This window comes from Musa acuminata, chromosome BXJ3-3, assembly GCF_036884655.1.
Source record: "Musa acuminata AAA Group cultivar baxijiao chromosome BXJ3-3, Cavendish_Baxijiao_AAA, whole genome shotgun sequence".
Taxonomy (NCBI): Eukaryota; Viridiplantae; Streptophyta; class Magnoliopsida; order Zingiberales; family Musaceae; genus Musa; species Musa acuminata.
The window spans coordinates 1080855-1101975 of NC_088351.1; the positions used below are offsets into that span (position 1 = coordinate 1080855).

Here is a 21121-nt window from a genome sequence, read left to right on the forward strand (position 1 = left end):
TAATTCAATTAATTGAATTAAAAATAAACTAATCATATATCTAAGAATATTGTTATCATCATCATCATCATCAATGCTATATAATTTATGTTAAAATAGTCCATATCCATTTGTCATCATCACGGTCATTAGTACAATAAATACCTTGGATATTCTCAACCAGCAAGGATTGAAATAAGGCGTAAATAAACTCACCATTCCACTGGATATCAGTGATGAAGTCAGACACAATGCCAAACCAGAGAGGGATCAGACCAGAAAGTATGCCACTCACAAAGGGGCAATGTGGTAAAGCATACAGTGGAAATATTAGTCCCTTTGGGGCAACCAACTAGGTTTGTCCAGAACACATGCTCCCAACTTCTAATTGCATGAGAACTTCTCACTGCAGTTAATAGTAGCCATTAACATTTTGGCATAAATGTTAAGACTGGGGGGGGGGCAGCACCGACACTTTGTAAAACCTCAACAATAATCACATCATATACAACAGGACATGGTCCTTCTTCCCACAGAAGGCAACACACCTACATCACATCCTGACTTCAAGACAAATTTAGCAAAGTTCAATTACAACATCTGGTAAGCAGCTTCTTGAATTCGACAACGGCTTCTTTCCATTTGCTAATCTTGCTGCTTCGCGTGCCACAACCGCAGATATGCATCAGCTGATGATGCACATCACAACTTTCTCGGGTGAAGGTCGAGCATCCGCCACCACGAAGAGTCAAGATGATATTGGTTCGTAAGGATGGGACAGCCATGGATGCCGCAGAGCCTCTGAGGCACTTGGTCGCTTCTTTGGGTTTACTTCCAGAAGATAAGCAATGAAATCGATAAAGCCTTGATCACCCATTGGCAACCGGTGACGTACTGACGTCTTCTTTGGGATCAAATATTGTAGCCGATTGGTTTCCTGGAAAAAAGTGTAGTTGAAATTCAATGCTTGTCAGATTACGTTACAAAACATGCAAAAGAATACTGTCTACAAGAAATATACTTTGTATAACACAAAACCTTCATAGTTTATACCAGAGGAAAAACGGTATGCCCCCGCCAAGGATACAGAATAATTTTGCAGTAAGTCATAAACGAATGGCAAACTGAAGAATAAGCATCAAGAGTATGTACAATCATCCGATGGGAAAGATATCTAAAGATGCGAGTTGAAGCATCTGAGATGCATCATCCAACTATCTCATTTTTAAATATTTCCATGCAGGGATGTGGAACATGAAGAGCTTTCACATATGATACGGGCTTTTTTGTCCCAGACTAGCATGCATATCTATCGTTTAAGTCTAAGCACTAGAGAAAAGCAAAAGATCATCAGAAACTTATTATTGGTGATGGGTCATATATGAGAGATCTCAAACCTGATTCCTTTCATATAACATGTGGTTCTTTGTGAAATATTTGTATGTATCACGTCCCTTTGCAAGCAACCCTCGGTCAATGGGGCCAATGATCCCAATCACACGAGCCAGTAGCGTTGCAGGAGAGTCATTTTGGAAGAGAACCTGCATATAAATGAATACAGATTGCTCTTACATGATGAATCTTGTAGTGGCAAAAGTTCAAGTATATTGTCACTCAAAACCTAGTAAATTCTAAGAGAACTTACACCAGATCAACTAAAAGTGAATACAAGCTTCGTAGCAAGACCAAGATGGAAAATAAAGAGGTCTTCATGTTAGGTGAGAAGGATAACCAAGAGATGAAGAGCTATTCTTTCGGACCACAATTTAAGCATGAAATCCAAATGACATAAACAAATTATGTGAATAAACAAAAAGTAATCCTTCAACAATAAATCACGCTGCAAACACGGAAGAATTACAGGTGAACGAATCATGCTTCAGAGAACAATTACTTAAATAGTAAAATTGGCCCAACAATGAGTTCCTTCTGTAACATGTTAATTTTTACAGCTTTATACCAACACTTAAAGATGGGCTCCATATCTCTTCCCAGCCATTCTTGCTATCATACCTTTAGCCCCTTTGGATCTTAAAACAATGCCCATATAGATATGAATATAAAAAACCACATTTAGGCATATCTACGTGCCTAGGAAACAAAAAGATGAGCAAACATTCAAGAAAAAAAATGAATTGAAGTAATTAATAGACAACAAACAAGTCTCGCTTCAACTTTACGGGAAGATGTGCTCAGCAGAAACCTAATACAAAGAGATCATATTTTTCTTCTAGTATTCGAAATCTATAATCAAGAAGTTAAGTTAAATTAAAGTAGAACTTGACAATACATGAACAACACAACTTAACAGACTATATTAAATGTATTATTCTGACAACTGATAAGCATATTCTTGTAAAAAATGCCATTGGCGAAAGAAAGTTCCCTTTCTTATGGAAGACTGGCCTTGTTAACCTTGGACAAGAACTATTCTCAATAATCAGACATCACAAGTATAAGAGAAACAGAATATACAAGTTAAGGGATCAGCACAAAAACTACATAACTTAATTAAGACTTGAATATACACGTGGAGAGAGAAGCTAGCTAAACATACAATTGCACAAATTTTAAGTTTGAATGAAAAAGATGTTCAACAACCAGAACTTCAATGACTGGCATGCATTGGAAAGAAGTCCAAGTTAGTAACTTACATTTCCGGTGCAAAGCTCGGCCAAGATACATCCCAGTGACCAAATGTCTATCTTTTTGTCATATGGGAGACCCAAAATAACCTCAGGAGCACGATAAGATCGTGACTGTACATAAGAACACAAATGATCTGTTTCAAAGCAGCTGCTACCAAGGTCGATAACCTTAACTTCACACCTGCTGTAGCTCTTTACCAATATATTCTCAGGCTTCAAATCACAATGAATAAGACCAAGACCATGCAAAAACCGAAGTGCCTCCAGACATTGGATTGTAATTGACTGCAGATGTAATTTAAATCACAAATTAGCAATTTTAGTGAGACAAAAAAAATTGTGATCACAGGCAGTGGTTATTCCATGTAACCTGAAGCCTAGGCATTGTGAAATAAACTTCTCCTCCAGATTCTCTGTTGAATTTATGAAATTCATATAAGTTGGCTTTGAGAAGTTCACAAACTATCAACAAGTGTTCCTGAACAAGTCAAAAACATCAATCAGACTAAACCAAATAACACTTTTTTCTATCAAATAAATGCTTTAAGATCTATCACACACAAAACACATAGGCACAATGCAAAATGAGATACTAAACAGTACCAAACTCACTACATCATCGTATAGATTTAACTTATTTAACTTAAAATACTCCAAGATAGAGATACATAATACATAGGGTTAAATTGGTTAACAAAATAATCGGAAAAACTCAAAACTAGTAAAAAGAACCCAACTTAGAACAGCAATTATGATTGAGTGGTCGAAATATAAGAATTTACTCACCCGATAATAGAAATAATCATACAGACGTAGGATGTGGTACTTGTCAGCAGGATCATTCTTGTTGACAAATTTCAAAAGCTTAATTTCATCAAGGCTCTGATCAAAGAAATCTTTATTATTCTTGATAATTTTCACACAAACATCCATGCCAGTGTGCAAGTCATGTGCCTGAATAGCTTTGCTAAATGCAGCAGAACCCAAATATTCAGTAACATGATAACGTCCAGCAATGACAGAATTCGGAACCACATGAAAGTTTTTGTCTTCTTCAAAGCCAGTTCTGCAAGTGGCAAAAAGAAAATACAATGTAAGAGCAGAAAAACAAAAATGAACATGTGCAAGTCAAAGCACTTTCTTCCCAAACAAAGAAGAAATGGACCAAAACATGTGTATCATGGAGAAGCAGCAGGAGATTGTTAGCAGAAAAGAAGGAAACACAAAAACACATGTTCAAAACCCAGTTATGCATTGATCAGAATACTGCTGAAAACAAAAAAAATGATGAATATAAGCATGCCTGTTTTTCCGATGCACTATCTTGAGATAGAAAGTCTCGAATTCCTCCTCCTGAACTTTTATCTGTCTTATTTGGTCCTGCAATGCTGCTGCTTCTTCATCTTCTAGTGTTGCTCCACGGTCTTCTTCACTTATTTCATTGGCTTCATGGTGCCCTTTACTAATGCTCTCTGTTACAGCATAGCCATAGTTCGAGCCTGATGATGCACTCGAGTTTCTTGATCTAGCCACATCAGAAATCTCCTCATCTCTGGAGCTCTTTACAGGAGAAGAATCACTACCTTTTCTTCTCCAAGTGGCGAGCATATCCTCTGTAGCTATGCCATTTGCACACTCATCAGGACTATGAGCAGCATTGGTTTTGCTTGAAGATAATGTTTTGCCAGAATCAGCCTCCAGCATACTTCCAGTTTTCAGAAGAGGAGGGAAGGAAAAGCCACCATCAGTGCTCACTCCTGATAGGCTTATATCATTTTTACATGCCAAAATGTCACCATCCTGTTTATTTCCCCTCATCTTTTCTCTCTTTGGTCTATGCATATCAATATCAGTTGTATCATTTTGATGATAACTTCTGCCACTTGCACTGACACCGTGATCAGGAAAGAAATCTGTGTCCCCTTCACTACTTCCTCCGACCAAGCTCTCACGAACTTCACTACCAATCTCAGCAGCATCGCTATTTATTCCCACACCAATTGACCTGACTGAACCATGCTGATCATCTTCTGTAAAAGGATTCTCCTGATGACTTCGTCCAACATCGTTGGGGCCTTTCCCATTATCTAACATCATCAATTCATTGTTTTGTGTGACAAAACCTTGCCAGACAGGTTCCGAACGCATCAAACTTAGTTCTTCAGCATCCATCAACTGCCCATCATAATGAGCTATCAGATCACTTTCATCTGTTTTGTCATACATTTCTAGCATTTTATGACCCATCGATCCTGCTGAAATAGCAACTTGTTCAACATTTTTTGTTGGCAAATACTGCTCGCCTGACAAGTATGAGTCTTCCTCAGCAAAAGAAGTGTCATCTTCGTCTTTAATGGGAGCCTGATCCTGATGATCAAGCACACTCCCATGACCTGTTCCTTTTTCATTATCACTTGGACAATCAACTTCATGTGCCAGAAACCAGGTTTCATCTTCAATGGGCTGTCTTGTGTATCCAATATCATCATCATCATCATATTCATCAGAATCCCAATACTCGTTTGGGTAATCAAGTGATTCATCACCAACGGTAGCAAAACCAGATACCAAATCGGAAGTGTCCTCGGCAATACCTTGACTTACAGACAGCCAATTGCTTCCAATTGTTCGCCTGCCACCTGTTATATATATATTTGAATTATTAGTGCCAATTTGCGAAAAAACAAGGATCATATGTATCGATCAAATACACATCATAGGAAGTATAACATCAAAATACCTTAAAACAATCAATTGTAATATCAACAGATAAACCTCAAATTTATATTTCCTGAAAAGTCAAGATTCAAGGTTATGATGGGAGTCATGGGACTAGGCAATCAATGCAAGCAAAAAAAAAAAGGAAGGGGTGGGGGGGGGGGTGAAGACAATCTGCAGATTGGCCCAAGTAACATATTCATGAGCCAAAAAGACAGGATCTACAGTCTCTCATCCAAATGGCTCTGCACTGCCGTCCTTGTAATAAAACATGAAAAAAATCAGGTTTCAGCTTAAACCACCAGTTTTAACAATCTGTTCAGGTTTCCACCAACTGTTAAGGAAACCTAGCAAACTCATACAAAAGAAATGCACTTGCCTCTAGAGAGGCCCAGATTATAGTAATTAAAGAAGAGTGTAAGAGATATTCTGGAATCATCTTTGAGGCTTCCAATGCTTGACGACGAGTACAATTATGTTCTTCAACTTCTTGTTTCCAAGTTTCATAAGTGGATTTTTAAATCAATTGAATTGAAAATCAAGGTTACCAATTTTTAGTCACTAACTATGGCATGTGCTGAAGCACATTTATTTGGAGTGAACAAGAAATGTGTCAATCAGCATCAGGACTAGAAGCATGATATAAAATATAAGAATCGGAACTCAAATTATAAGAAGCATCAAAAAATTGTTTAGGATCGAGAAGCCGATCCCAACAAAACACACTTAACACAAAAGACAATACATATTTATATAAGCCTCTGAGATCAGTAAATATGTTGGTGCAGTGCAGGTATTCTTGAGCAGATAATTGACAGTTATTTACTAAATTATGCATACAACAAATGGTGATGATGGATTTTAATCTCATGACCTTGAAATAATCCGACAAAGTTTTTATCAACTAATATAGTAACTTCAAGAAAATACTGAATGAGATCTCAAAACGTCAACCCAAAGATAAGCGAGTTAGATGAATGATCAAAAATTCTGAGTCCAATCAGTAAACTACATAAAAAATTCAATACTTGTCATGTGCTTATAATGTCAGTCTTAACTTATGCAGGACTTTCTCTAAGGCAGATTGTGAGTCTGCTATAATCTCAATGCTAGCAAAACTACAAAAGAAGGCAATCCTTATGTTCTGCAGGACTTTCTCGAAGGCAGATTGTGAGCCTGCTATAATCTCAATGATAGCAAAACTACAAAACTGCTATAGATTGACGTACCTAATTCTCGAAAACACATTCTCCTCCAGTTATAGCAAGTGAAGGGAGAAACTATAAAAATTTAGGGCAAAAATGTGATGCAATAGGCATGTCTTTATTTATGGCCATGAAAGTGGACAGCTATTTTGCCCTTATCTATTGCAGAAACATAATGTGGCACAACTAAGCTTATTTACACAATCCCAACCAAATTAAAAACTCAGCAACTGCAAACCTGAGGAGTTGATCTCCTGCCCGATGGGGACATCAAGGTAAGATCCGATCATAAAGGTAGTATCAGCATTGGATGGCTTCATTCCAGATTCATGACAATCAGCCTTTTCCTCCCACTGCAGGTTGACTAATTTGTCTTCAGATTTAAGCCGTACAGGAGGCAGCCTCGGTAGCTCATCCCTGTGATGTCCACCAGAAACTGGTCCATCAAAATTCTTAAAAAAAATTTGTTCTGCACTATCTAGAGACTTCCCATCAAAGGATGATCTGCTCACAGCATCTATCTCCTCTTTTGTTGATTCCCTAATGTCATCACTATTAATTTTATGCTTAAATTCTCTTCTTTCACTAGCATGTCCAATATAACCGGACGAGGCATTATCCATGGGAAATGGAAAAACTGTCTTCACAGAACATCCGGGATCCCCACTTTTCACCCATGGATCATCAAGAAAATGGCCCTGACAGTAGGCAGTTTGATCTTTATGATCAATAACTTGGCTGATGTTAGGCTTCACTTCAACATCAGTTTTATCCATGTCCATATCATAAGAAACCCTTTGCTCCACCGGCCAATCAGGTTCAACACCAACAGCACGATCTCTCTTTTCCAACACAAAAGAACCCCGTCGATGCTTTGGTTCTTCCGATATCAAGATGTCAGCAAAGTTGTTTCCAGTGCCAGTATTTATCGAAACAGAACTAGTATTGGCAGTGGAAATAAAATTCCAAGGGTAAAGATCTACTGAACCGCTTTCCCTACCCTGACCAAGACCGCAACCCTTTTTGCTGCCGAATCCATTTCCAATCCCTCCTACTTCAATCTCCTTTACAACAAACTCTTTAGAACTCTCAGCAATCTGCGAGCTGGTACTTTGTTGCCTCACACTATCAACTTCCCCAACAGTTCTTCCCACTTCTTTCTCTTCAGCAAGGTGCTTCTGAAGGAACCCGTTCAAATCTGGTCGGGCATTGAGCTCCCCCCGTAAAGCAGCCTCGGCGTTGGTAAACCGATTTTTCTTCAAGAACTCCAAGACCACGTTCACCGAGTCCACCATCTCCCGACAAAAGAAGAGCCTGCTACACCGCTAGGGACGCACAGGAAAAGCCTGCAAAACAACCAAAACGAGAACCAAAAAATAGTTATTTCCTTAGTAGTTCTCTTGCTCGTGTTTTCCTTTCGCCAAAGACAAAATCTTGCGGCGAAAATACAGCTAGATTCTCAATAAATAGCATGCAAAACCCTAGCCCTGGCTTTCAAGAACCAGATTTTCTTTCAGAAAGAACCCATGGCCGGCAAAACCGACAACCCACCTTGGGATCGGGGCCTGGAACGAACCCTATGAGGGCTCATTCCAAACCCTAAAATCCGGAACCGAATCCGCGGGCGAAGGAAAGGGGGAAAATAAAAAAAGACTTTTCGCGGAGAAGAGACGAGGGAAGAATAGACTCACGGATCGAGACACCGACGGGGTCGAGATGGAGACGGGGCGGGTCTCGGCGACAGCGGCGCTGCAGGGACGGGAAGCGTTCCCACTGCGGACGGCAGCGGCACCCGGCGACATTAGGGGCGGCAGCGGAGGACGAGGAGGGGGAACGGGGAGCACGGCATTTGGGGACGCCTTGATTCGATTTCGAGGGCTTTGCACCAACGCCGATATTAGTCCCAAGAATAGCCGTAATATTACGTCTTGTGGCTGGTAATCTGACATAATTACTAAAAAGAATTAATTATTACCCCTCCTTTTCTTTTGCCTCAATAATTTTTAGTCCAAAGGACTAATTAATAACTCCTCCTTAAAATATATCTTTGGGAAATAACAATTAACTACAAAAAAAAAAATTATTTGGAATTTTAGTCCTAATAATAGCAATATCCTTCTCCACCATCAATTACCCTCTTCCAACCACAGAGTAACTACTAACTCGAGTAATTAATTATAATATAAAACTTAGTCACAGATTAATGTGCTAAAACTAATCTAAATTCATGTGGGTAGATTTAGTCAAATTATGCATAATTTTAATCCCGAAACCTTACAATAATCAACTAATGCAAGCATAGAATAACTACAAACTTAGTCATAGTAAGATTAAAGATAGATCTATCCATAGATTTAATGGTGACTTTTAGATGATTAGAGGCACATAAAGCAAATAATAAGGATAATTATATCTTAATTTGTTTTACTTACATCTTTTAGAGCTATAACTAACGATGTTTATTCTCTTATTTATTCTTTATCAGACTAATCTTTCTCTAATGACATCAGGACACATTGAATGCTGCGTAGGCCACCGTTCAGGTGGCGGACGAACCAGAAGGTTCACATGATTAATGCCGCTTTAATTGCTGCAAATGGAGACCTCGTATCCAAGACTTCTGTTTGATCCTCGGCGAAAGCTTGCAAGTGTGGTTTCTCTTCGCATCGGGGTAAGTTTCTTGATGTATTGTGGTGCATTTTTGCTCAAGCGGAATGCTGCAGGATAGGTGTTTGTGATATTGACTCTGTTTGATCGTTGGCGAAAGCTTGCGAGTGTGGTTTCTCTTCGCATTGGGGTAAGTTTCTTGATGTATTGTGGTGCATTTTTGCTGAAGCGGAATGCTGTAGGATAGGTGTTTGTGATATTGACATACATGGCTTGCACCGGCACAGAGGTTCCTCGACGAAGGCTGCTGCTGGCACGCAGGTGGAGGATCTCCAAATACTGGTTTGGATGTTTCTTTTCTGGGCCACTTGCTCACTGTCTCCGCACGGAATTCTTCTTCCTCCTGCAATCTCTGTCAACCTTCGATGTGATCTGCGCCCTCGTTTGGTCCCTGTCTATGACAAGGTCTTCCTACCTCATCATGATAAGCTTCATCATTAGCTCACTACGTTTAGTTTGATCTGATTCGGTCTACTTTTGCTTTTAAAATATAAAAGAAGGCCGATTTTTTTTAGAGAAAATATTCGTATTTTGGTTATTTTTAAAAGATATTTCTCTTTTACTTTTTTTTCTCAAATAATATTTTTTAATTTTAAAAATATATATAATATCTCTCATAATTTTTTCGCTTGTTTTCAATTATTACAGTGCTTCATTTGATTCATTTAAAGTATTTTTTAATAATATTTATAATATTCTATTGATGTACTGAAAACACTATAAGAAAATAATATCATTTTATAGATCATTGTAATATTATATTCTTATATTTATAATTAGCTTGATTGAGGTTAGGAGTCTTTTTTAGATCATTTATCATGTTTTTTTATTGTGATAACCAAATTATAATAACAGACATTTTTTTTTTGAGATAGTTTAGATATTTTTAAAATTAAAGGATACTATTTAGAAAAAAATAAAATAGAGATATTGATTAAAAAAACCCAAAATGGGAGTATTTTTTAGAGAAAAATACCTATAAAAAATTATATTTGCAATCTATTTTAAAATTTCCATTTGACTTACCTATAATCCATATGAACATGCATACGTTCTTTTCATTTCTTTTTCACGAGTATAATTTTCCATTTCGAAGATAGGTGACATTTCAGTAACATTATCATTTAACTCCACAAAAATTCAGAAAATATGCTCCTCAATAACTTTTTTGATAAAAATCTTAATTTGTTGACTAAAGCAGAAAAAAAAAATCAATCCTATTGTTTTAGAGAATAAATGATTAGGGATTGCATTAAGTAATATTTCCCACTTTTGGATTATATTTTAATTATTGTGAGGTTAACCATGTTCTAAAGGGTGACATGATCTCCAATACATCAAGAAAAAAAAATCAAACAAATAGCTCTGGTCAAGATTCCCTTTAAGAACAACTATAAATAAAAATGAGTGCAACAAAGTAAGATGATTTCTAAAGTTCCCTCAATAATTCCATCCAAACTGTGTTGGATCCAAAGAGAACCACATAATTTCATGCATGATAAAATCATATTTTTTTTACATTTATGTGCTTCTTTTCCTCCTAAACTATTCTTATCCTACTCAACAAAATCATTCAAAAAAATCTTTTTGATGATTTATCCCCACCATTACTATCCCACCCATCTTACTATCCACTAAATTATTTTCTCAATAATAACATTATATATATATATATACAAATATATATATATATATATACAAATATATATGTATATATATATATATAGAGAGAGAGAGAGAGAGAGAGCAAAGGCAGACGTGGGAAGCATTAATCAATAAATTAATAATTAGTTAAATAAAATGGTCCGGTTTTCCCGCGACACCCAACGACTCCTCTCGTTCCCAACGACGCCTTCCCCTTCGCGTCTCTCTGTCTCCAATCCGTCAAGCCTCCTCTCCTTAGCATTCTCCCTCTTGCGGGCGGATTGGAGTTTCGAACAGATACCTCCTCTCCTCTCAACCTCCCATCTCAAATCTCTCCGTTGGCGAGCTGCATCAGACCCCGATCGGTATCGCGTTTCCCGTTCTCGTAGGGTAACAGATTCGTGCGCATATGACTGTTAAGGGATCGATCGGCGTTGTTGTTTCAGGACGAATTCTGGGGATCTCGGACGGGGTGCTGATCGATTCATGTGACGGGCTGTGATCGGGCTTTGGTGGGGACTCTGCGCTGCGACGACTACTCCGAACATGTTGTGCTGTGGCGGTGCCGAGGAGGAGAACTATGGTCCCCCTGCTAGCCAGTACGCTGCACCCCCAAACCGAAATGCTCTTGGTAATCTGCCCTCTTTGTTTCAGATTCTGCCCTCTTTTTGGCAGATCGTTTTGCTTCTTGTTCTAATCTCGATTGTTGATTCATGGGTGCATCTAATGATACATCAATCGATTTCATTGTCTATAAAACAAATAATAGGCGGAGCTTCGATTGACAAATGTATACTGCTGAGTACGAGAAATGATTTCATTTTCTTTGTCTATCCGTTCATCTGTGGCCAAATGAATCATAAGAGTTTGTTACGAGCTTAACTTCCTCGATCGATCGAGGAATCGCTTGAAACTTTCAGAATCTAAATGTGCAGCCGAAGGATCGACACATCCTTATTATAATTGTTGTGATCCCAAAGAATACTTGATTGGCCTACTGTTCTTGATACTATGATTTGGTCTAAGGCTCGCGGTCCGGCCAAAAGTCATGCATACTCCGATGTGTTTGGTATGCCTTAGACATGATAAAGCATGATCTAGTTCTATGACGATGATTCTAGGGTTAAATTTGAAGGTCATGTTTGTACATGCGGCATGTAGGAATCAAAATCGAGCCACTATACATCGGCATGAATCTGCACGGACATAAATTCCAGCTATGTTCTTCTTCGGTTTGGCTAACCGGAGATTTGTTTTTGTCATCGGAAAACTTGAATGATCACAGCTTTTATTGGTTAGTTTTGATTCGCTCTTTGCATTCTGTGATGCAGGACATGACAGAGACCCAAGAGGGCCGATGGCAGCCAGAAACGGAGCTCCCCCGAAGGTCTTGCCGATCGAGATACCTGCCATATCGATATCCGAACTAAATCGCTTGACGAATAATTTCAGCGATAAGGCTTTGGTCGGAGAAGGATCATATGGAAGGGTCTTTCGTGTCACTCTCAACACCGGAGAACCTGCCGCAATAAAGAAACTAGACCCGAGTGCCTCCAATGAGCCAGATACTGACTTTGCTGCTCAGGTCAGCGTGATTTCTGCTTTGACAAGCACACGATCAATTCACGTTTCAGCTGATATCTTCATATTTCTGATGCAGTTGTCGATGGTTTCAAGACTCAAGAATGAATTCTTCGTCGAGCTGTTGGGCTATTGTTTGGATGCAAATCATAGAATTCTGGTGTATCAGTTTGCAACAAAAGGTTCTTTACATGATGTTCTACATGGTAAATGCTACTAAGATCATCACTTTCTGATCTTGTCTACTTCACATCGGATGCAAATTCCTTGTTGTTGGCCTGAGATCTGGGGCCATTGTCCTGGAACAGGGAAGAAAGGTGTGCAAGGTGCTGAACCTGGTCCTGTTCTTAACTGGAGCCAGAGGGTCAAGATCGCTTATGGTGCTGCAAGGGGTCTGGAGTATCTCCATGAAAAAATCCAACCCCCGATCGTCCATAGGGATGTCCGATCGAGCAATGTTCTTTTGTTCGATGATTTTGCTTCCAAAATTGCTGATTTTAATCTGACCAACCAGTCTCCAGATACAGCTGCGCGTCTACATTCGACTCGAGTTTTAGGAACTTTCGGATATCATGCTCCAGAGTAAGCTTACTGATCACCTCTAGATTTTCTATTTGGTTGAGTTTTGATTCTTGCTAAGACACCCAACAGAGGTGCGGGCTGGCAAAATGGTGATACTAACATCAACTTGATTGCAGCAAAAGTCGACATTATGTTGACGAATGATCACAGAATTGCTTCATAGCTTAAAACTTGTTGTTCTAAGCAGATGAAGAGAATAGAATATACATCGATTTGCTGTTCTGGCTAAGATCTCGAATGAAGAAGATGATGAACGACTGTGTTAATATTACTCTCGATCGTTGTGCCAAACTCTTCTGCAGGTATGCTATGACCGGGCAATTGACCCAGAAAAGTGATGTCTATAGCTTTGGAGTCATTCTTTTAGAGCTTCTAACAGGGAGAAAGCCTGTAGACCACACAATGCCTAAAGGCCAGCAGAGTCTGGTCACTTGGGTAGGTCTAATCTCTCCGTGCAATGCATAAAACCCATGATGTACCCATTGCTGCTAATTCTATTATCCGATGTGCAAATCCTGGAACAGGCAACTCCAAGGTTAAGCGAAGACAAGGTTAAGCAGTGTGTCGATCCGAAGCTAAACGATGAGTATCCACCAAAGGCTGTTGCAAAGGTACACTACTCCATTCTTCTGTGTCTGTGTATGTGCAACCTCGTCATTACAACTTTGTCCTAACATGCAAATTGTGTTCGAACAATTCAGCTGGCAGCAGTTGCGGCACTGTGTGTGCAATACGAATCTGATTTCCGACCTAATATGACCATCGTTGTCAAGGCCCTTCAGCCACTCCTCAACGCAAAACCAGGGCAAGAACAACATAATTGACCTTGGAGCGATTCCGGTTGCTCCCTATCTATAACTAGTTTGCTTCGCCATTTTGTGTCTGTCAGTCGAATTTTATGACTGGAACTAGTAATGTGTCAGCATCTGTTGTAGTTTGACTTGATATATTGGAATGAACTAGAACATTTCTTGTGGAACCAATCTTTCGAATGAGAAAGGAGTGTGTAATGCCATTTCCAATGCAATCTTCTTTTAAATCGTCTCATGTGTGCCTACTTAGAATTCCTTGTGCATTCGATCAAAAGCAATAGATATGAAGGTGTAAACGATCATATGAATTGTTTTAATTTACGCCTACTTGTGGAGATAAGCATCGATCATAATGTTCAGAATCTTCGTCTGCAGTTGCACCACCGTGGAGCTCACTGAGGAGGAGACTCCAAGCACTCATGTCGAAATGTGCAGACCAGCAAGGAATAGGGAATTAGAGAATACTGATGCTTGAGCTTCGAATGAAACAAAGCTAGCGATCAAAGTTGACCGCAGAAAGAAGCAAATCCGCTGAAGCTTATACCTATCTCTACTGCAAATCCATTTTCAAGTTGATATCATCCGGTAGAAGCTCAACACTGTTGACCTTCTTGGATTCCTCTGGATGAGCACTTGGTGTACCGCACTTACCGCATCCATTGGCGAGGTAAAACAGGATCTGTGGCACAGCAAACTCCCCATTAATGGAGTAGTACTTCCTGAGACAAAAGCATAGCGAGCATGGCACAGAACAGTAGGGACAGGCGATTTGAGGAACAAAGGGTACTGGCACGACCGGTGAATATTTAAGACCTATCGACATGGATATGGTTGGAAGAACCGAACACTCGTCCTCCACATTAAATGCTGCAACAACAGCTACCTAATGGATCCATGCACTAATGCAGATCATGGTTTCTGGTATCTGAATGCGATGTATATCCGAATTGAAAGATCTCTGCCAAAGAAGATGCTATATTGATCTCTCAACGATACAACGGCATGATGGAAGAAGCTGAGTAAGAATGAAAAGAAGAAGAAGAAGAAGAAGAAGAAGAAAGGAAAGGAGGAAGATGATACTGATCACAGGTGCAAATCCAAGCTCACGTTCTCCTTCATGTTGGGCATCAACTGGTGAGCGAATTGGGTTTTGGGAGTCGCAGAAGAAGCAGCAGCAGTGTCGAGATTGTTGCCACCCATCATTCTGACACCTCCGTCAACTGATCCTGTGAATCTTGGCTCGTGATCTCCTCTGGCGACGGCTGAAGGGACGCGAGAGTGGCCATGGATCAATTCTACGCTCGCGGCGCCACCATGCACGATGCCGGGGGCTCTCCAGAGGCCCGGCAACGGGCTAACGGTGATGGGCTGAGCCACCGGGCCAAGACAGCCGTGGAAACAAGCACCGGAGCGAGCGTTGGCAGTGTGCCCGTAAGGGTAGCGCGGGGGAATCGCAGAGGAGTCGACGGCTAAGCGGGCTGCGGCGGGGGAGAGCGGGGTAAGGGGGTGGTGGTAATTGAAGAGGCCGTGGACGTGATGGCCGTAGATGGCCGCCTGGCTGTGGTGGACTGCGGCAATGGCGGCGGACTGGAGGTGGGCTCGCTTCGCGTGCTGACGCTCGCGCTTGTGGGCGTTTTGGTGCCCGCCGAGCGCTTGCGATGTCGGAAAGTGACGACAACAGTAGTGGCACTCGAACTTCCGTGCAGTCTCGCCTCCTCCGTTAGTGCTGGTGGTGGCGGTGGCAGCGTGGTCTTTGGAGGCGTTGTCTTCTTCGGCGTTATGGTGGTGCGGGACTTCGATGCCAAACAGGCGGATGCCGGAAGCAGCGGTGGAAGGCTTCGGGCCCGGACGGATGAAGGGGAGCTGTGAGAAGGAGTCTACACTCATCAAATCGCGTGCCTCGCGTTCGCTCATCTCTGCTGCTTCCGCTGCTCTGTGATGGCTTCTATGAGGGAAGAGAGAAACAAGAAGAAAGAAGATATCAAAGCAATTCTTCTTCTTCTTCTTCTTCTCGGTGGCTCTCTTGGTTATTAGACTTGAGGAATACTGTCAACAGTGTTGGTAACCAGGAGAGGAGAGAGAGACTGAAGCACCAGAGAAAGTATTAGGTAGGAAGCCATGCTATCCCTCTCTCTCTCTCTCTCTCTCTCTCTCTCTCTCTCTCTCTCTCTCTCACACACACACACACACACACACACACACACACAAACTCTTTCTCTGTCTGTGAGTTCGTTGGACGTTAAGGAAGAGCAGTAGAAGAAAGAGTCAGCGGAGAGGACATGATCTCCCTTTAAGCAGAAATGCTTTGGGAGTGATCAAGGAGAAGTTGCAGGCCTAGGAGTGAGAGCAGAAGGAGAGGAGTGGAAGAGAGATGTACGGAAGAGCGCTGTTCTCCTCGCCCCGTCCTGTTTGACTCCAAATCCCTCCGCTGGTGGCGATGTATGCCACCATGTCTGTGGAGTTGTGGTTGATGAGGGGCGGTGTGTGAGGTGTACTAGTAGTAATGGAGCGGAGGGTGGACAAAAGGAGCAGACTACTCCATCTGCTGAAAGGGGACCTGACAGTGGCTGCAGCAGCAGCTGTTCGCTGAGGCTGCTGAGGCTGGCTTTTGGCTCGCCAAATGACATCCAAGTACCACTCCATGACCTCCATCACCTCACCACATATCCTCTTGTCAATCCACCCCTCTTCTTCTTACTACTCCTATATTTTCTTTACTTCCTTTGCATCTTTGGCCACCTTCCATGTGTCAACAGCAGTCAGGGTGGCCCTCTCTCTCTCTCTCTCTCTCTCTCTCTCTGAGTATGTCATACTCCATAAGGTACTGGCAGCCATTGAGGCTCACATTAGCTGTTGCTTCTTCATATCTTGTGGACTGGAGCTGGAGAGTCGAGCATGGAAGTGGTCCTCGAGATACAGAGTCTTTGGTGTTAACTGTGTGTTCATGGGATTCTTATAGGCCTTTCAACATCCTTTACTTGAGCTACCTAAGAGGACACAATCCTTCCCCTCATATCATTCCTACTTACCATTTGTGGTGGAGAACAATGGAATGCAATCGAGTATAAATTACAGAAATCAAATACAAGATTCATATGATTCAATTCCATTCGATCACCTTCATAAAGAAAAAAACTCTTCGAGTAATCAAATACAAAAAATACAATTCTCTCAAGTTGCCTCAAACATAACCAGTATATTTATATGGTGCAAGAATGAGTGGCAGTTGTTCCCAGACACTGAAAGCTTCCTGACCAACAAGACATTAACCTAATCTTTGACTTCATCCTGTAGAGTTAGAGCACAGTCTAACTACAGGTCCTCCTTGTCTTCTTCCAAGAGAAGGTCCCAGCAATGGCTTTGTCCTGATCAATCTCAAGCATTTCTCACATTGCATGAGCCAAAAAAAGCCAGACTACTGTACAGTATAGTATTTTTAGGCATATTGCTATTCATATATATAGGGTTTTGCACAGGTGACCAGATGTAGGAATTTGATGTCCTGTACAAGGAACAGATCCCTAAAGAGCAATGGTAAATGTTATCACTTTACTGCAATCTCTCTCTCTCTCTCTCTCTCTCTAGATTGAGAACAGGAGGAGGTTGCTTTATTCATGCATGCCTGACCCATTTTGCAATTATTCCCTCTCATAACTGCTTATGCTTCCTCTTTATCTGATCTCTTCTCCTCACATCCACTGCCTTGGCCTTGTAAAATGGACACATCCCTGAAACCCTCAGCCACTGCAATCCACACTTGCTCCTTTAGGGGACCCCTTATAAAGAAGAGTACTTGCATGTCTCTCAAAGACCCCACTGCTTGAAAATGACAAATCTCAACCTATTTACTAGCTCAAATACTTCTTCTCTGGTCAGGTCGTAAAGGAGTAACCTTAACCGTAAGGTATCGTATCGATACGCTACTCTAATAATTGTCTTGCACTTGGTCAAGGTGTTCATAACAACGACGGGGAGCATGTCAATCTTAAACTCAATCCGCTGGGGTCCAACGCATGGATCCTGCCTCACCAAGTTTTGTCATCTTTGGACGAGAACAAGAGACGCAACATGAGGGATCACTGATGAGCGATCGGATCAGCTTCTCTAATTCCTAGATATGGATGAACAAAGAACCCAACATCCACATTTCCATCACAGAAACTTGATCCCTGCAGGCCAATCACAGCTCCCCAGCTATCATGCACACTGACACTCGGAATCAATAATTGAACTCACACTAGTAGAAAGAGGAAGAGGATGTTTTCTGCATGTTAAACCTCCAATCAGTGTCATGAAGACTTTGGTGGTGTTCTCGAGGCACCAATCGATAGTGCTGTCGGAAAAAAAAAGAAAAAAAAAAAGAGAGATTTAACCTCAGGACCACCGGCCAGTGGGATCTCAAAGCTGAAGTCATCTTCAAAGAGGGGTGGCAATGTTCCGCTGCGAGGAGCCAAGAAAGAGGAGGTGAAGGTGAGGGTGGCTCCTTTCACATGTGCCATGAGTGAGCATGAGAGAGAAAGCAAGGGTGGTGGGGACTTGTTCTTCCTCTTCCAACCTCAATTTAGGTGGAGTGAACTGCCCCCATCATGCGTTACGTATGCTTGACCTTTCCTTGTTGGTTGCCCTACAGATTAATGTGTGTACCCATCAGAGGTAGCATACGATGTGAGCTGTGATTAGACTGTCAAAGGTCATACGCCTGTGTAGATCGTTCGTTCGTTCGTTCGTTCGTTCGTTCGTTCACCTTCTTAAAGCTAGATTCTATGGTCTGAATTAGCCCAGATGTTGGATCACAGTTCCAAAGATCTAGGGTTTGATCTCTTTGTGGTGTTCCTGTTGTGAGGTGCATTGAGATGCCCCAAAGAAGAGAGGGACTACTCAGATGGCTGTTTCATGGGGCCACTCTTCATCATGGTGGCAAGCAGAAAAGCATCCACCTCTGCTACCCACTTTAATTCACAAAACAATAACACTGTGGAAATTGAATGGCATCATCCTCAAATGTTCCCATCAAAGAGTTACCATTGCTGTAACTGAAGTTTCTACATATCTATATAATATATATATGTGTATATATATATATATATATATATATATATATATATATATATATATATATATATATATATATATATATATATATATACATACATATAGAGAGAGAGAGAGAGAGGGAGGGAGAGAAAATGGATAATCAAAGTTTCTATTCAGATATCCTAATTATTACATAATAACATCCATTGCAATTATTTTGGGAATTAAAAAAATATTTTAAACTCTCCATATTTGATAAACAGACCCATTACACAATCATAATATAAACATTTTATGTATAAAGACTACTCTCAAAAAGCACTTGTGAAAAATGAGAGGGAAGAGTTACTTTTTGTTCTTACTTGTACTTGCAGCTTGAAGACTAACCCAGAAGTCAACCTAGTTTGATTTCTAGGTCACCTTCTTGGATCAGCAGAGACACAGAAGCTGTGCAGTCACTTCTGAAAGCCATCTTTTCTACCACAGCAGGTTACCAGGATGAGTCAACAAGAAATAATCACAAGACAGCAGCATGCATGATGAATTGAGAAAAGAAGATGCATATGGTTGAGGATTGTTTTGTACCGATCCTTTGTCACCATCTCATCTTGACTCAGCACTTGCATACATGTTCTTGTACTGTTTTTGCAGTTCAAGAACAAAACCATATTAAATTTGCCAGATGCATCAGTACATACAATCTGTAATCATCCTGAAATCACAAGGATGATCAACTTGCTACCTTGTGAGCAAGATTATTTTATTTTTATTTTGTTTAGTGAGTGGGTTTGTGTGCAAGATATCATCATAATATGGTGACATGTGGATCCCAAATCATCTGCTACCCATTGAGACATCATCATCAAATCTCTATAGACAGTATGATTCCAACAAGCAGGATGTGATATATATTTTTTTATAACCATATACTATTAGTCAAATCACAGTAAAAAACAAGAGGAACACTATCTCTCTCATTAAAAAGAATATGACTTGAGTATTGCTCTCTTATACATATATAGATATTAGTTTTGTAGGCCTAGAAATCACCAGATAAAACATAGTTTATAAAATATCATCTATCTTAGTATCCTAGAGTTATAAGTGACACAAGATTAGATGGACTTTTGATAGTGCCTAAGATTGGTTTATTATTTTATTTCATTATAGTATCACGTTAGCATTTGTAAAAATCATTGGCATAGTTTTGAATCCTTTGTTATACGTTCGTTTAGAGTTTATAAAATTTATCTTTATATTTTATCTTATCTATAAAGTTTTTATTAAAATATTTACTGTTAGATCTCAAATATAATATTTTTTTTAACCCATCTTTTTTTTATATAGGTCTTTGGGGACCCTAAAAGGTTACGAGGGACTAACCCTTTGCATAGAGTAATAAAGACAATATGTTCAATGTTTGTCTATGATGATTTTTTATTCAGATTTTCTGTTGTATTCTTTGCGTTTTTTTATTTATTTTTAAATAGATAGTTCATATAGAACATATAACACTATCATCAATCCCATTTTTTATTTACTATTAATGTTTTTATTTTATATTTTCATCATGCAATACTCTGAATATGTTTTTGATTATGCGACATTAAGCAAGGGGTACATAACCCAAAACAACATTGTTCTCACATACCATGGGTTGATTTTTGATTGACAGTTTAACATAACGAAACGTTAGCTATTTCAACATCTTGAGATACCCAAAGTGTCATCGGGATGGATGAGACTTTTGATATATATATATGAGAGATTTAGGTTTAGTGTGCTCATTTTTTGTTTGATGAAAGTGCAAAGTAAATATTAAGATTTAGTATTAAGATTTATGAAATATATAATATTAAGGTTTAGTCTAATTTTTTTTGACATAAGTATCGCATGAGTGTCGCACGTCTTCTCACTAATAATGTACTCTCGACCCTTTCAACATTTTTCGATAATAATTTTGTATGTCTTTTCGGATTACGATAAACTTCGTCAGTCGATATGGCAAATTTCTCAGATATTTGAGTTCTATCTCGGACAAACTTGCTTGGTAGAAAGTGGACCAGATCAAATGGGACTCGACATATCGAAGTTGAGGATCAAAATTGATGAATGCGGCAATTGTGAGGAACAATGTATTGACGACTACCAAGGTCACTGACCATGGTTGCCCATCTCTGCCTCCGTCTTGTCCCCACCACCGGTCACCATGGCAGGTGGTCCTTGACATACGATCTCTCTCTCTCTCTCT

General features: G+C 40.1%; 3 protein-coding genes across 4 annotated transcripts; 1 reads left to right on the top strand and 2 right to left on the bottom strand.

The window, feature by feature from the left end:
• Positions 1 to 252: 252 nt before the first annotated feature.
• Positions 253 to 8427, bottom strand: LOC135584653 (uncharacterized). Of its 2 annotated transcripts, none has more exons than XM_065142651.1 (8): positions 8242 to 8427; positions 6789 to 7896; positions 3931 to 5266; positions 3414 to 3693; positions 2998 to 3105; positions 2634 to 2912; positions 1377 to 1520; positions 253 to 916 (listed from the first exon to the last, which is right to left on the bottom strand). In XM_065142651.1, the coding sequence occupies exons 2-8, from the start codon at positions 7843 to 7845 to the stop codon at positions 728 to 730; spliced, it is 3393 nt and encodes a 1130-aa protein (XP_064998723.1). In that variant the 5' UTR covers positions 7846 to 7896; positions 8242 to 8427; the 3' UTR covers positions 253 to 727. The 2 variants fall into 2 exon arrangements, with proteins under 2 accessions (XP_064998723.1, XP_064998725.1); XM_065142653.1 differs by lacking the exon at positions 8242 to 8427 and adding an exon at positions 8102 to 8218.
• Positions 8428 to 11050: 2623 nt separating this feature from the next.
• On the top strand, positions 11051 to 14068 carry LOC135633758 (probable protein kinase At2g41970). The gene is made up of 8 exons (XM_065143635.1): positions 11051 to 11226; positions 11308 to 11492; positions 12193 to 12446; positions 12522 to 12648; positions 12751 to 13024; positions 13327 to 13459; positions 13549 to 13635; positions 13726 to 14068. Exons 2-8 carry the CDS (start codon positions 11408 to 11410, stop codon positions 13846 to 13848), a joined length of 1083 nt encoding a protein of 360 aa, XP_064999707.1. The 5' UTR covers positions 11051 to 11226; positions 11308 to 11407; the 3' UTR covers positions 13849 to 14068.
• Positions 14069 to 14793: 725 nt separating this feature from the next.
• On the bottom strand, positions 14794 to 16282 carry LOC135633759 (zinc finger protein 8-like). The gene has a single exon (XM_065143636.1). The coding sequence runs from the start codon at positions 15748 to 15750 to the stop codon at positions 14920 to 14922; it is 831 nt and encodes a 276-aa protein (XP_064999708.1). The 5' UTR covers positions 15751 to 16282; the 3' UTR covers positions 14794 to 14919.
• Between the last annotated feature and the right edge of the window lie 4839 nt (positions 16283 to 21121).

Coding starts and splice junctions, on each gene's coding strand:
- LOC135584653 (XM_065142651.1), bottom strand. CDS start 7,845: ATGGTGGACTCGGTGAACGTGGTCTTGGAGTTCTTGAAGAAAAATCGG. Junction 5,267..6,788: donor GCAGGAGATCAACTCCTCAG/GTTTGCAGTTGC, acceptor TATATATAACAG/GTGGCAGGCGAACAATTGGA. Junction 917..1,376: donor TGTTATATGAAAGGAATCAG/GTTTGAGATCTC, acceptor ACTTTTTTCCAG/GAAACCAATCGGCTACAATA.
- LOC135633759 (XM_065143636.1), bottom strand. CDS start 15,750: ATGAGCGAACGCGAGGCACGCGATTTGATGAGTGTAGACTCCTTCTCA.
- LOC135633758 (XM_065143635.1), top strand. CDS start 11,408: ATGTTGTGCTGTGGCGGTGCCGAGGAGGAGAACTATGGTCCCCCTGCT. Junction 12,649..12,750: donor TTTACATGATGTTCTACATG/GTAAATGCTACT, acceptor GTCCTGGAACAG/GGAAGAAAGGTGTGCAAGGT. Junction 13,025..13,326: donor TTCGGATATCATGCTCCAGA/GTAAGCTTACTG, acceptor ACTCTTCTGCAG/GTATGCTATGACCGGGCAAT.